At 30.9% G+C, this 15,882-nt stretch overlaps 1 protein-coding gene across 36 annotated transcripts; it reads left to right on the top strand.

Annotated features, from left to right (window-relative positions):
- Positions 1-58: 58 nt before the first annotated feature.
- On the top strand, positions 59-13,593 carry LOC137738051 (uncharacterized). 36 transcript variants are annotated; one of them, XR_015953254.1, is made up of 12 exons: positions 59-253; positions 1,766-1,881; positions 2,282-2,393; positions 3,178-3,303; positions 3,457-3,494; positions 3,700-4,189; positions 5,544-5,684; positions 5,796-5,825; positions 9,491-9,537; positions 10,459-10,545; positions 11,819-11,931; positions 13,099-13,593. XR_015953254.1 is itself a non-coding variant. In XM_088679495.1 (11 exons), exons 6-10 carry the CDS (start codon positions 3,751-3,753, stop codon positions 10,525-10,527), a joined length of 726 nt encoding a protein of 241 aa, XP_088535621.1. In that variant the 5' UTR covers positions 59-253; positions 1,766-1,881; positions 2,282-2,393; positions 3,178-3,303; positions 3,457-3,494; positions 3,700-3,750; the 3' UTR covers positions 10,528-10,545; positions 11,819-12,068. The 36 variants fall into 36 exon arrangements, 7 of the variants coding, with proteins under 7 accessions (XP_088535621.1, XP_068333756.2, XP_088535623.1 ...); XR_015953258.1 differs by having other exon boundaries at positions 9,491-9,540; positions 10,463-10,545; XR_015953255.1 differs by lacking the exon at positions 10,459-10,545 and having other exon boundaries at positions 11,810-11,931.
- Positions 13,594-15,882: the final 2,289 nt, after the last annotated feature.

Raw genomic sequence — 15,882 nt, 5'->3', positions numbered from 1 at the left:
TTTTGTTTGCAGCTGTTGCTCCCGTTTGAAAGGTGCTTTTGGTGTTTTTGGTTGAGCTTTGGCCACGTTGCGTTTTATAGGAAAGATGCCAGAAGCATCTTCTACTTTTTCTTTTCCTCTTCGTTTTTCTCTCAGTCGTTCCGTTTCTCTTTAGTTTTCCCGTCTGTCTTTTGATTTCGGTTCCGATCGGATCTTCTCGAAGGTGTTTGGCGTTTTTTCCCCTGTTTTGCACAAACGAATTGCTCCCGTTCAGGTATGTTGATTCATGTGTTGGTTTATTTTCTGTTTGGTTAGGAAGAAAATTTTATGATTGATTGTTGTGAATATGGGCTATTCGGCTTTTTTGCCCAGCGTTTTCTTTGTTTTTTCGTGCTCTACGTCTGGTTGGTATCTCTGATTTTGCATTTCAGTTGCAGGAAACATTTTTCTTCAAGTTTTAGGGTTTTATTCTTCCTAGCTTTTTCTGGGTCAGGTATATAATTTATCTCTTTGGTGTTATTTTTTTTTTGTTTGTGCTTTGATTTTTCCCTCAAACTTAAAAAAAAAAAAAGAAAAAAAAAAGAGGAATACTGATGATTAATTTTTGGGTTTTGCTTTGTATGTTTCGGTTTTGTACTGTGAGTGAGGAATTTTTTATTTTGGTGTTTTAATTAAGGGCTAAACATTTCCAGCTATACAAATGGATGATCATGATTAATTTTTGGGTTTAATTTAGCTGTTGATTATTGTGGATGAGTTGCGAAACTTCTTTTCGATTATGTGATCTGTGCCTGTTATGTTTTTTTTTAATTATTTTTGCGTTTTAACTAAAATTGAAAGATTGCCGACGAATGGATATGGCTACGGTTATATAATCTATCTTTAACCTTTTTTTCATTTTTTTTGTGTTTTAATTAAAATTTAAAAATTGTTGAGGAAGGATATGGCTGCGGTTTAAGGTTTAGACTAATTAATTTTATTGTTGTTCAGGTTTTTTTTGGGGAAATTTTTGGGTTTGGTTGTTCTAATTATCTGTGGTTTGATTTTTGTCCGGAATTTAAAAGAAGAAAAATGGCCATGATTAACTTTTGGGTTTTCTTTGTCTGTTCTGCATTTTAAAGTTTGAATTATGGATTTTTTTTGTATGTCAATCTTTAAATGATCACTGTATGGATTTTTTTTGTGTTTCGGCATATGCCCTTATTGGAATTTTGTGATTTGAGAATTGAGTTAGTAGCAATTCAAAACCCGTTAAATGGCATGAGAATTAGAGTGATTTGAAATCGGCGAGCAAGTTCTATATATACTAAAGCTCAGCGGATTGGCACTGTTCATTAACAGTGCCAATCCGGTTTTGCTCCTGATCTAACGCACAGTTTTCAGCCCTTTAAAAGATGCTACATGAATTGGCGATTTTGCCCCTTGGTAGAGTGAGTCTACATATGGGAAGGTGCTCGAACCCTCTCTCATTTTCTTCCGTTGCTTTTGGCTTTCGCCTGCTCTCTGTTTCTCTGCTTTTTTCCATGTTCGATCTTCGTGTTTCCTTGCTTCTCTGTTCATGTTGATCGTCTGCCGTCTGAAGAGGTGGGTTTTCTGGCTGATTGCGGTGTTTTAGGTGGTTTGTCTATTTTATTCTTTTTCTTTTTTCTTTGATTAGGAAGAAAATTTGTAGATCGATTGGTTGGTTGGTGTAATATTGAAGTTTTTTTGTATTGCATTGACTGTTTCGTTGATTTTTTACTGTATTCAATGCCGTTGTCTAATGTGAATCGGTTTTTTCTTGCAGGAAATATTGGTGTTTGAAGAAATTAAGGCTTAGCAAAGTGTGACTACCTATGCTTGAATTAATGTTGAAGTTTTGAGCTCAATTAGATTAAAGTGCATAGAACATCCATAGAAGTGGTAAAAGTTCTTCCCTCAATCAGCTTAATAGTAGTTAACATGTATGCTTACTTTTCAATTATTAAGAAACTGTACCTTCCAGTTGTATGAATCTCTAATGCATCAACATCATTTCTTCTGAGAAGTTCAGAGGTTGCATAAGCATCTCTTATGTACGAGCACACTCTGCTATTATGAATTGGAGTGGTTCTTATTGTCTTTAAGTGATTCTTATCACAACAATTAGGGAAGAAATCCCTTTCTTTTAAATTGGATTATCCCAACCTGCATAAAATTGAGAGTCATGTTGATAAAATCTTTATCTTTATTATGCTGTTATTAAAAGTAGCCTTGAAATATTTTAAATTCGTTTTATATTTATTTGAGAAGTAATTATTTCTTTGTTTGCAATCATCTGCAGATTAATTTTGGTTGAAAAAAAAAAAAATCTTTGCTGCATCTCAGTTCCTATTCTAATTTTAACTGCCAAGTTAGCTTTCAGCTGTCAAGTTTACAGACAATTGATTGTGTTTGTAAGTGCTTTTCACTTTGTTAATATTGTGTTCAAGATTATATTTCTTCCTTTTGTTTGACAATTGTCTGATTGTAGTTAATACTGTGGCTCTAAATTGTATATCAAATCATTCTTTTCAAATATTTCTTTACTTAAAGTTATAATGTTGAGCTACTTTATGTTATAATTTTATAACTAGATAGTACATTATCATAAAAATAGAATGTTTTTTTTTTTTTTTATCAATGTTATCTATGCAGTATAGTCCTTTTGTTTTTTTTTTTCCTTTACTCTGTATATTACCTTTTTATCTGAGAAGTTACTTTTAATTTTAGCTTATACATTTTAAACCCATCGGTTCCACGTTGTGTTAATCATGATTCTTGGAACCATAGATAGTTTTTATTTTTGTAGTTAACTGTGTTATCGTTTTTAGTAAAACTGTGAATATCATAGATAAATTATATGTAAAATGCTTTTTTATAGTCATATACTGTGTTATTAAAAAAGTTAGATGTTTGCAACAACTGTCAATATCACGGAGTGATATTACAATTTTCTATTGTGATAACAATTTTTGTTTTAGTTAACATATACATTTCTTTGAACATGTGTATTTGTTAATTCTGTGTCACCCATTGTTTAAAAAAGTTTTAGGGCTCCCATTTTCTCACGATATATTTGATAATCTAGCCATCAATTTATATAATTCATGTATTAGTAAAAATCAATTGGCTTTTTTTATTTTTTGTAATTTGTGTTTCATTGAGAATAAACATTGTTAATACTGTTGATCTTTGCAGTTTCCACTCAGCGTGGATAAGACAAGTAAGAAGTAATACTCCCATTGAAAACTTATCTGCAAAATAAATTTTGCTCTGTGGTTACATGGTGCATTAGTGCATAGTTTCACAACTGAACTATAAGAAGTAAGAATGTAGTTATCTTATTACTTTGTTAATTTTTAAATTTTTTTAAGTTCTATTTATTATTTGTTTTATATTTTGTGTCTTGCCATTTGTTGCTGAACTAAATTCTATTGTCCATTGTAATAATTGTTTGTTGTTTGCCTTTTTGAACAGATTGGCTATTGTATTTTCTAAAATTTCAATTGTTAAAGGTGAGCAATTTTAAATTTTAAATTATTTAGTTTTAAACTTTACTTTTTTTAATCTTCTTTTTTTTTTTTATAACTTTTTTTTTCCAGTCGCATTTTAAAATTTGGGTGATCTATTCTTTTTAATCATTATAGTATATATTTGTTTAATCTTCACATTATGTGTTTGTTGATACTTCTTTTTTTCATTTTTTTGTCTTTTTTTCAGCGTGGTTTGCACTAATTTGTTTTCAAATTTGTATTACAATTTGATTCCATCATGTCAAAAAGACTTGCAAATGCTTTAACAATTAATGATACAGAACACGAGAAAGAGTTTGTCAATAATCAATCCTATGCTGTATCTGACTATGACAGACAATTTAAAAGAGTGTGTAGAATAAGTTGTATACAAAACTATGTCGATGTTTTCTTATCTAAGAGTAGTCCAATTATTCAGGAAAACTCAGCCATTGACTACCAAGATGGTACTAGCACATCTTCTGTTCAACAAGATGTTGAAAACATAAGTTCTTCCAATATCAATGAATCACATTGCATGACTGTTGTTGAAAAAAATGTTCTCTTAAGAGATAAAAAGGGAAAAAAGGTTGTCAATGTATTAGACCAATCTACAAAAAATACTCAACAAACCCTTGATGATCAGAATAATAATCTTATGAACAAGGGTCAAGCATTTTTTCAAAAGAATAGAAAAGGTTAGTTCTTAATTTATGCATCTATTAATTTGATATATCATGAATTTCAATTTTCTAATTGCCTAAATAATATTACGCTCATTTTGTTTTGTTTTTGTATCTTTTTTTGTAGGAGTTGTTAAAGAATATGCGGACTTAGGAGATAAAAGTTATAAGTGTGTTCATTGTGGTGCTTATTTTTGGCTAAAAGAGTCTCTTAAACCGAAGTGTAAAAACGATCTACCTGTTTTCACTCTTTGTTGCCAACAAGGAAAAATTAAGTTTCCAAATCCAAAACCAACACCACCATTTTTAGATTACTTGCTTGATCCAACTAAAGGGCAAAAAAATTTATCATTTTGACAAAATATTAGAACTTATAACTCAATGTTTGCATTCATTTCAATGGGAGCCAAAGTTGATAACTCAATTAACAATGGATCAAGCCCTTATATTTTCAAAATCAGTTGTCAAGTTTGTCATTTAATGGGATCTCTTTTGCCTGTTGATAATGAGTCTCCAAAATTTGCTCAACTGTATGTCTATGATACATATAATGAGGTGGAAAATCGACTTAAAGTTTTTAATTCCAATGGAAACAATCAAAGCCTAGATCCAACAATTGTAGAAGGGTTAATCAAAATGTTTGATGCATCAAATGAATTGGTTAAACTTTTTCGAATGGCAAGAGATAAATTTGAAAACGATGCTCTTTCTTCATTAAAAATGACTTTGCTAGGCAGGCAATTAAATGATAGCAAACAATATGAGCAACCTACAACTGATGAAATAGGTGGTTTGATAGTTGGAGATATAGGATTGTATGATTCTAATCGAGATATTATTATAGAGTCTAAAAGTCACGAATTAAAACGTGTAACAAAGTTAAATCCTAAATTTATGTCTCTGCAATATCCAATTCTTTTTCCATATGGTGAAGATGGTTATAGACCAGATTTAAAATGGAATGAAAATTATAAAGGTAAAAAAACTAAAAGACAAAGAATACCAATGAGAGCTTTCATTGCTTATCAAATTCAAGAACGAGAACCACCATTAAGTACATTGTTAAGAGGAGGAAGACTTTTTCAACAATATTTGGTCGATTCTTTTGCAACACTTGAAGAAGATAGATTAGATTATATTAGACAAAATCAAAAAAATTTGAGAAGTGAAGTTTATAAAGGAATATATGATGCATTCTTAAAAGGTGATACTGATGCAAATAATTTGGGACAAAAAATTGTATTACCTGCTTCATATACTGGAAGTCCAAGATATGTGATAAATAATTATCAAGATGCTATGGCTATTTGTAGAGAATACGGACATCCTGATTTGTTTATAACATTTACATGTAATGTTAAATGGCCAGAAATCACAAGAGAGTTTGAGAATAAGCCAGGATTCAAACCTGAAGATAGACCTGATATAATTTCTAGAATCTTCAAAATGAAGCTTGATCATATGATTGATTTCATCAAGTTCAGGAAGCCTTTTGGAGAAATTCAAGCAAGTAAGTTACTAAAACTCATTCTAGCACTTATTTCAAGCTTTTTAGTTTTCTTATTTATTATAAAATTTACTTTTATTCTTTTCTTTGTTTTCATTTTTTCCTCATGAACAGATGTTTGCACAGTTGAGTTTCAAAAAAGAGGTTTACCTCATTCTCATATGTTAATATGGCTGAAACCAAATGTGAAATGTTTTTGCGCATCAGATATAGACTCAATTATTTCTGCTGAATTACCTGATAAAAATTTGCATCCACGACTTTATGAAACTGTTAATCAGTTTATGATTCATGGTCCATGTGGTTGTATTAATCCAAAATCACCTTGCATGCAAGAAAATAAATGTTCTAAAAACTTTCCTAAGCCATATAAAAGCGAAACAATTTTTGACACAAATGGTTTTGCTGTTTATAAACGTCGTGAAGATGAAGAAAAATTTGTGATTAAAAACGGCATAAAAGTTGATAATAGATTTGTTGTTCCTTACAATGCAGAGTTATTACTAAAATATAATGCACATATAAATGTTGAATCCTGTTGTCAATCAATGCTTATAAAATATTTATTCAAATATGTAAATAAAGGTTCAGATAGAGCACGTTTAGTTTTTCAAGAAAATTTGAATGATGAGATTTTAGCATACCTCAATTGTAGATATATATCACCTTATGAGGCTGTTTGGAGACTATTTCAATATTTCATACATCATAGAGAGCCTTCTGTAGAGCGATTACCAGTTCATTTACCATTAGAACAAAATGTTGTTTTTACAGCTGATCAATCACTACAGTCAATCATTAATCAAAAAGCTTTTGAAAACACAATGTTAACAAGTTGGTTTGAATTGAACAAAAATTTTCCTAACGCACGTGAACTAACTTATGCACAAATTCCCACAAAATTTTTGTATGATGTAAAGAAAAAAACTTGGAAGCCAAGAAAATATAAAGCATCAATTGGCAGAATAGCATATGTACATCCTGCATCTGGCGAATTATATTATTTGAGAATGCTTTTGAATTTAAAAAAAGGCGCCATTAGTTTTGAGGATTTAAAAACAATTAATGGTGTTGTACATTCTTCCTACCATTCTGCATGCAAATCATTAGGACTATTAGGTGATGATAAAGAATGGATTGAGGCTTTATCAAGTGCTGCACATATTGCATCATCTGCTCAATTGAGACAATTGTTTGTCACAATAATTTTATTTTGTGATGTAGCAAATCCTCAAAATCTTTTTGATAGTCATTGGCAAAACATGTATGATGACATTTTATATAAATTGCGAAAAACTTTTGCAATTCCAGATATGATTGTGCCAGAACATGAATTAAAAAATTCAGTGCTATTTGAATTAGAATTACTTTTTAATAATGCATCTACCTCTTTGAAAAAATATCATCTTCCCATGCCTAATGCAGAAAAAATGTTAGAAATTCAAAATAGGCTTTTGAGAGAAGAATTAAATTATGATTGTGAAGAACTTTATAAGAAACATGCACTTTTGAAATCACAGCTTAACCAAGGTCAAAAACATGTTTATGATTGTGTTTTAAATGCTGTGAATGCAAAAAAAGGAGGTCTATTCTTTGTTTATGGTCATGGAGGCACTGGAAAAACATTTTTATGGGATACAATTACAAGTAAGCTTAGATCAGACGGTAAAATTGTTCTAGCTGTTGCATCATCAGGAATAGCATCATTATTATTACCAGGTGGTAGAACATCCCATTCTAGATTTAAAATCCCTTTGATTATTACTGATTCTTCAATTTGTTCAATAAAGAAAAAAACTCATCTTGCAGGATTAATTGAAAAAACAGATTTAATTATATGGGATGAAGCACCTATGAATCATAAATATTGTTTTGAAGTATTGGATAAATCATTTTCAGATATTTTGTCAAATTCACAAGCTTTCGATAAAAATGTTCCATTTGGTGGAAAAACTCTTTTATTGGGTGGTGATTTTCGACAAATATTGCATGTTATTCCTCAAGGAACTAAGGAGGATATAATAAATGCTTCATTGAATAGTTCTTATTTATGGCCATATTTTAAAATTTTTCATTTGAAAGAAAATATGAGATTGTCAAAAAATGGATTGAGTATTGAAGAAAAAAATAAAATTAGTTTTTTTGCAAATTGGATTCTACAAATTGGTGATGGACAAATTAATGATGCAAACAATGTGAATAATTCAATTGATAGGGATTCATCTTTGATTCAAATACCACAAGATTTGATAATTGATTGTTCTACAAATGCTATCCATTCAATTTTTTCTGCAACATACCCGAGTTTTGAAACTTTTTTTGACAATTTTGCTTATTTAAGGGAAAGAGCTATTATAACACCTCGAAATACAACTGTTACAGATGTGAATAATTATATAATTAATTTATTACCTGGACAACAACAAACATTTTTGAGTTATGATTCTTTATGTTCTTCAAATGCAAATGTTGAAAATCTTGAAATAATGTACCCCACAGAATTTTTAAACAAGCTTGAATTCAATGGTTTACCTGCACATAATTTGGTATTAAAAATAGGAATGCCTATTATGCTACTACGAAACTTAAATCAGTCTTCAGGTTTGTGTAATGGAACTAGATTAGTTGTTACTCAATTATTTGATAGAATTATTGAAGCTAAAATTCTTACTGGTACTAATATTGGTCATAAAGTTTTTATACCAAGAATCACTCTTACAGCTACAGAAAATAAGTGGCCTTTCATCTTCAAAAGACATCAATTTCCAATTAGAGCATGTTATGCAATGACAATCAATAAAAGTCAAGGACAATCTCTTAAACAAGTTGGTTTATATCTTCCAGAACCTGTTTTTACACATGGCCAATTATATGTAGCATTATCAAGAGTGACATCAAGAGAAGGTTTAAAAATTTTAATAGAAAATGTAGAGAGTAGTGTTAAAAACTGTACTTTGAATATTGTTTTTAAAGATGTGTTACAAAATTTACAAGAAAATTAACCCAGTTCAGAGACTCTGCATCTCTCACTTTCTCATCTCACAAATCACTTCTCTCTCTTCCATCTCTCCCAATGTCTTCGTCTCTCAGCTTTCTTGCTCAATCTCTGTCGACTGAAATTTCGAGGTGATTTTCCAACCCTAAATTAATATATTCCATACCTTGATTTCATCTTAATTTATTGGGAATTGATCTACATATGTGTAGTATAGATAAATTTTTTCTTTAACTAATGTTATAGAATCCATGTCCTATTTAGAAATACTGAGATGGAAAAGGTTAAGGAAAAATTGCGAGGTAGAAATTCCATTATGAGTTCTCCGGCCGATTTGAGGTGAGTAGTACAAACTTTTATGTTAAATTGATTTGTTTTGGTTTTTCGGGATGCTTAATTTCATCTGCAAACAAGGTTGACCATCCAAAAGTTTCAGTTTTGTACCCATTATTCAATACTAGCTCAATAATCATAATGTTTCCTCTGACTTTGTTTATAAATTCTGATATATAATCATATTTTAGAGTTAGAGTTTTCTATTGGGGAAACTTTAGGAACCGATTGTCCTACATCGAAAAAATAGCAGCAGCTGATCCTATTTAAAATGAATCTAATTGAAGACATTAAGGATTGGGCACCTTCTACAAACTACAGTAGTATTACTCTTGATGAGGTCTATTTCATTTCCTCTATGCTGTCTCAATCTTCATAACTCACGTTTATGCGCATTTTTTGTCTGGTTCTTATTTAAAATGTATCTAATTGAATATTTATAACCAAAAGAATTAATTTTTCTAATTGCCCAACTTTACAGGTTTTGCATCATTGGAACATCAGGCCTATGTCATTGCTTTACCTAAGGTAGTTGAAATGTACTTACAATATCTTAGCTTTTAGTTTTTTTCTTCTTTGGCTGCTTAGAGATTATGTGTCATGAGCCTGGCCTTTAATAGTTTAGGAAAAATTTTGCATCTCTTTGAAAGCTACGAATTCAACTTTTGGGTTCCTTCAACTCAGAATTTATAGATGTAACATTTCAAGGCTCATGTTGGTATGAAATTGTAATTCCTCATCCGTCATTACATTTTTTTGACAGGAATTTCAGTTCATAAAACAATAAACTGCATAAATTTGTAAAAGTCTACTTTTTTAGATGGTAAAATCTTAGATTGCCAATTGACGATATAATTGCAATTTGAATTCAATCTGCTTTCCGTGCACATGTGATATGTATGTGTGCACTAAAATCTCCAAAATATAAAATTCCAATTTCATTCTCTCCCTTAACAACGTTATTACTGAAGAAATTAAAGAATATTTTCAGTTCAGAGTATGAGTGCTATATGTGTTTGTTTCATTCCTAAAAATTATGGGACATAATTATGCAAAACTTAATTGATGATCGTATGAAAGCTATAAAACATCTCTCTGTACAATTCTTTAAATCTGGTTCAGTTTTGTCTTAGGTATCCATACAATCATTATTTGTGAGATAATTAGTTCCATGGTTCAATTATGTTTTTTCCATGAGAATATTTCCATGTTGTAATAGAAGAATTGTCTAAAGTTCCTTAAACCTTTCATCTTTTATGTTTACCATAAAACAGATAACAATGCATCATAATGAATTACAAATTGTTTTTTATTTCTTACATTCAAATTTGGTTTTTATACTTTCTTCCTACGTATGACACCATTTTTCCATCGATGTCAACTAATTATTATATATTATAATTAATTGCCATAAAACTTTTTTTTTAACACTTTATTTTACAATTTTAGAAAGGAAAAAAAAAATTGCTAATTCAGCAAGGAGCTTACAGTGCTGACAAATACATTTTCAAACAATGAAGAAGCAAACATTCAAAGGTATGTAAAATTAATTAATACTTTATTAATTTTGTTTTGTTAATGCTTTACGTTTAATTACAATTTTTACTAAGCTTTCTCTTCAGAGGAATTAGCTATTACTAATATATATACAAACCATCTTCTTTTCACATGATCTAAATACATGACAAATTACTTGCTTGCATATTGAAAGGCTAAATTGAACATCCAAAAGTATAAAAGTAGACATTTTCACTAGAGATATACCATGTCCACATATTTTAATCTAATATGTTCTTTCACAGATTTACAAAATATGGACAGGATTTATCTTTAATGGAAGGATGTCTGTTTATACTTCCAAATGTTAGCCTTAAACCTTTTGCTAGACAAACAAATAATTAACCATGTATTCACAATAAGTTAGAAGAAGAAAGTATCTATATAAATTGGTAATAGTTAATTCCTCTGAAGAGAAAAGACGGAAATGATGATTCTTACTCCATATAATTAAACCTAAGTTTACCAATTTACGTAAATCTGATCCGTCTTAGATCGCCAACATTTAACTTTGTTTTAAAAATTATACTATTGCCAAATAAATTACTATTTAATCATAGCATGATTTGCAATACTTTTCTAAGTCTTATATAACACTATCACTAAATATATTTTATTGCAAAAGACATCAATTTTCATTTTTGTTGTACTAAATTGCAACAAACTTATATTTTCTGAAACATTATTCAAATTCTCATCCCAGGTATGCATCCAATTTCACTTACTCTTTATTTGTATAAATTAAAAAATTACCACATGCAATGGATAGTCGGGGGGCTAAGAATTCACAGTGTTAGTCTTTTTTTTTTCATCTAAGGTTGTCTTTCAATTTTTATTTTAGATTTTTCCTAATTTGGATAAAACCCTAATGATTTCGTTTTGCTGTCAGTATATACATGCTTATTTAGAATCAAATGACACAACTTTATATTTACAATTATATTTTGTTTCTAATAGCTTATATAAGTTTTTCTTCGTTTTCCTATAACATCGTATCGTAACATGGTCTAATCATATTCAATATAATTGAACAAACTGTTATCGACCGGTTAATGCCAATTTAAACACTTCTAATAAGTTACAGCTACATTTATTATCTCGAATTTCAACATCAAATGTAAATTATTAATAATCGTTTTGACGTGTTATATACTCACACTCATAAAAGCAGTTATCCTCTTATACATAATTCTTCACCACAAATTTATATCACTATTAAAACACTTCTAACCTTAATTTATAGTTACTGCAGTATGTTCTATGTGCACATCATTTTCTTCTTCAGTTTCTGCTGTTTTTTGTTCTCTGAGTTGTACATGTTACCGGTGTTCACAACTAAAATCAATTACACAGACTTGACTACAGGTATGCCGCAACTTACATCACTTTCTGCCAACACTCTACTTCTTTTTCTTATTATATTTTCTGTGTTTAAATAGCATGAACATACTAAAAACCTGTTAATTACAAACTATCCATTACAAGTTTGCATTGACTGTTTTCTTCTTTTATGTCCAATAGTTTTAAGACCCGCAGCAACGCGCGGGCACTATTACTAGTTGTATCTAAAGGCCAAATGATTTTATTTTTTTTTTTTTAAAAAAAACTAGGCCAAATGATTATTACTAATACAATTAAATGGTTCGACTCTATTTATAAGTAAAGGGTATTAAGTTTAACTTTAACAATTATTACTAATACAATTAAACGGCAACATATAGCACTATCAGGTTGGGTTATGTGCAACCGGTTCTAAAATTTGTGTAAAATGTTTAGTAACAAGAGAATGACTTATATGTAAATGGAAGATAATACGATGGACGGGGCATCGTTTGTCTTTTCTTCGGCTAATACAACAAATTTACAGCAATCATTTCATCAGTAAGCATCTAAAATACTGGTAGATGACGTTTTACTGCAGTACTAAAAAGCAATCATGTCTACACATCATGGTGCAAGTTCGATCCCTGCCGAATCTCTTCCCTCCTAACAACTATCTATTTAACCCACTAACGTTATCCTTTGTCAGAAAGAAAAAGCATCTAACATATTGCTCAAGAATGATAAAATTAGAAGATTCATAATCCATTGTATCAACCTTCAGTAGTTTAGATGAAGCACCCTTGAACATTCTTTATACAGTGCTCTACGAATTCACGAGGAAGATGTATGATAGTGTCTCAAAATTAATTATCACTTTAAGTACCATACTGGGACGAAAAAAACTTGATGTATGTAATGTTGAAAACCAAGAAACTTCAGGGTAGTAAACTGAGATTAACCCATAAAGAAGTTACGCAGTACGACATACTGTACAAAGTAACTCATGACGATGATGCATAACAAAGAAGAACATTAAAAACTATAACATAGATACGATATTAATTAACAACCTAACCGTGAATCATTCCAGCTAGTTCCACGCTAGTACCAAAGTACGTGCGTCCATGCACCCACTAATAAGTATGTGATAAGTGATCAGCTCATCACTAGCTTAATTAATTAGCTAATTAACAGTTTTTTGTGCAAAAGCATCTGCAGCGTAAACCCAAGCACCAGCCACCGAGGAAGCCCTTAGTTTGGCAAACAACTGCACAGTTACTCTTACTCACGCAAGTTCAATTGAAGCAGTTACTCTGAGACTCGCATGTCCTACCCTCAGCAACTGTCGTCCTAATAAACAATTATTCCAAACAAAATATGGTTACTATGCATGCTTATAATCATAATAATATATATATTAACCATGAAGTTAGTTAACAAGATCGAGCAAGAAGAAATACTACCGGTGGCCGCCAAAAGCAACAGGAAGAAGCATATAGTTGGGAGAAAACGCATGGAATGTTTTTTATGTATTTGTAACAAGTTTACACTTCAGATTTCAAACTTAATTAGGGTAACTTAGAATCATACAATTGACATACACACACACACACACACACACATATATATATATATATATGTATTATATAAGCTCTTGTAAATTCATACTAATACATCATGGAAGAAGTCTGAGATCTATATGAATCGGGACATCCTAAAAAATAAAGTCACTAATTAAAAAGCTTAAGAATTTACTAACAATGCACATACACTAATCCATAAAATATATTATACAACATATTACAAAATCTCACAACACATTTTCAAGTTTTGAAAGCGTTGCATAACAATTTCATTACCAATACCATGAAATATCTCTTCCTATAAAAATAATCATGTTATCATTCATCCATTAATTTTCTTACGATTTCTCAATTGATCATTTAGAAATTTCATATTCGAAAATGCTTTATCACGTGAAATTATTATCTGCACCGGAACCTGTAGATTCTAGCCTAACAACAACAACAACTTCGATACCTCTGGATCTTCATGTTTGATCTTTCTTAGGCGAATGGATCTGGATTAGGCATCCTAATTTTCCTTTTTTTTTATTGATCATAACAGCTATTGGAAGCCATTCTTCTGCCTCTATGGGTTTTGTTGTTAAGTTGACCCATGTAATCGTAAACTAGCGTGAGGAATTTAGGAGCGGATCCTTTCCGGTCAATCACAAGCAGCGAACTCCCTAAACCGTAGAATCTCATGAATGGAGAGGAACGAAGTCGGCCTTATCCCCACACTTTCTCTAATGCTTAGACTGGGAATATATCGGCTCAAGGCAGTAACCACTAGGCTTGTTGAAGGGTCCCATTCATCAGCAACTGAGAAGGAAACATTAACTTATGACTCTGAAATCGATCCACGAGGGCAGACTACCCTTCTTACTTGGTTTGAGTTATATTATGGCCTATTAACGATACTCAGGCAAAAGGTGGCTCCGCCCCTTAGGCCCAAGGTGGTTCCGTCCTTGGCAATACCTAACATACTATGCAAAAAAGTGATAGAAAAATATGAAAGTGTTTTAAGAAATAAAAATGTGGAAGCGTCTTTTAAAATGTTATCAAGAAAATATTAATCTTTATGGACTATTTCTTCTAAAATAAATAAAAATAAACAATTAAGTCTTTGCTTAAAAGTTGGTTAAGCAATTTCGAACCTTTTCCTAATTTTTTTCTAGGGCATCAACCTCACCTTGTGTTACATTTATTACTACTGGTTTAAAAAGAAAAAGAACTTAATACAACAGAAGGTGTGGATAAAAAAGTACATCTAAAATAGACAATGTGACTTAAATAATCTTTGTGACACAAATTAAAGTAATGTGTTGAATCCAAGTACACTAACTGAAATTTTTCAACAAAATGCCTCGTCAAAAGGGAAAAAAAAATATTGTTATTAGCATTTCACGATAATTATCGTGCACTGTTTCTTAATTGAAAGTCAATAAACAAAAGAAGAGTATGTGGCGACTATTTGGAATGTTAATAATAATCCTGAAGAAAAACATACAAGATAATAGGCGAAGTATGTCAGGTGCGATGAAAACATTACACTATACATATGAATAATGATCCATGCAGGGTCATTCAATTTATTAGCAAAAGCAACCATGTGGATACATGGCCATATCAATCCATTACATTACACAAGCACGGTTTCTACACAGATTACATTTTTTTTAACTAATTAATTAGCACTTCTTGGTGCACACGCAAGCACGGGTCAAGACACTACAATGGCCTCTGGTGAATTGCTCCTTTCTGCAGGTGTGTTTACAATTGTTAGATGAAAAGCACAACCCTTTGAATAGGGTGCTCGGAACCTCACAAATCTTCCCCTCAACTGCCTTGCTTGACTCAATTCTTGCCTCAACACCCATTGGCCCCATCTCTAAAGATCAATTTTTTTTGTTGAATAAGATGCTTTATTAGAAACATCATAAAAAATTAATTATTAAATAAAAGAGGTATAATTACCGGTAGCGGCCAAAAGCAAGACAAGAACGAAGGCGGTTGAAACAATACGCATTGAACGCTCCATTTGAATCTGTGTGTATGTAAGTGTGTGCTTGATTTGTGTGTTTCTATGTGTGTGCTTGTGTATAATAAGAGAGATTTCAGACGCTAATGCAAAGAACAATAACCATGTAAGGCTTATTATATAGTGATCTAGTGCAGATTAAAGAGGAACGATCTCCGTAAAGCGAGATAGCTCCATACCCAAAATACAAAGTTGAAATTTCCAACTTACGAGGCACCATAAACCAAATCCCTATTTTTGTTGACGATGTTCTCTGTCATACATTTTTCTATGCACATTAGAGTTTCTTTTTCAAGCACATTTTACTTTTGCTTTTAAAAGAATATTTGGGTTTTAAGCACTTTGACTCATTATTCACATTTTTATATGTAAATGATGCTGCATATACCA

Source organism: Pyrus communis, chromosome 11, assembly GCF_041283825.1.
Source record: "Pyrus communis isolate YQ-2024b chromosome 11, ASM4128382v1, whole genome shotgun sequence".
Classification (NCBI taxonomy): domain Eukaryota; kingdom Viridiplantae; phylum Streptophyta; class Magnoliopsida; order Rosales; family Rosaceae; genus Pyrus; species Pyrus communis.
This window is presented reverse-complemented; position numbering and strand designations above follow the sequence as displayed.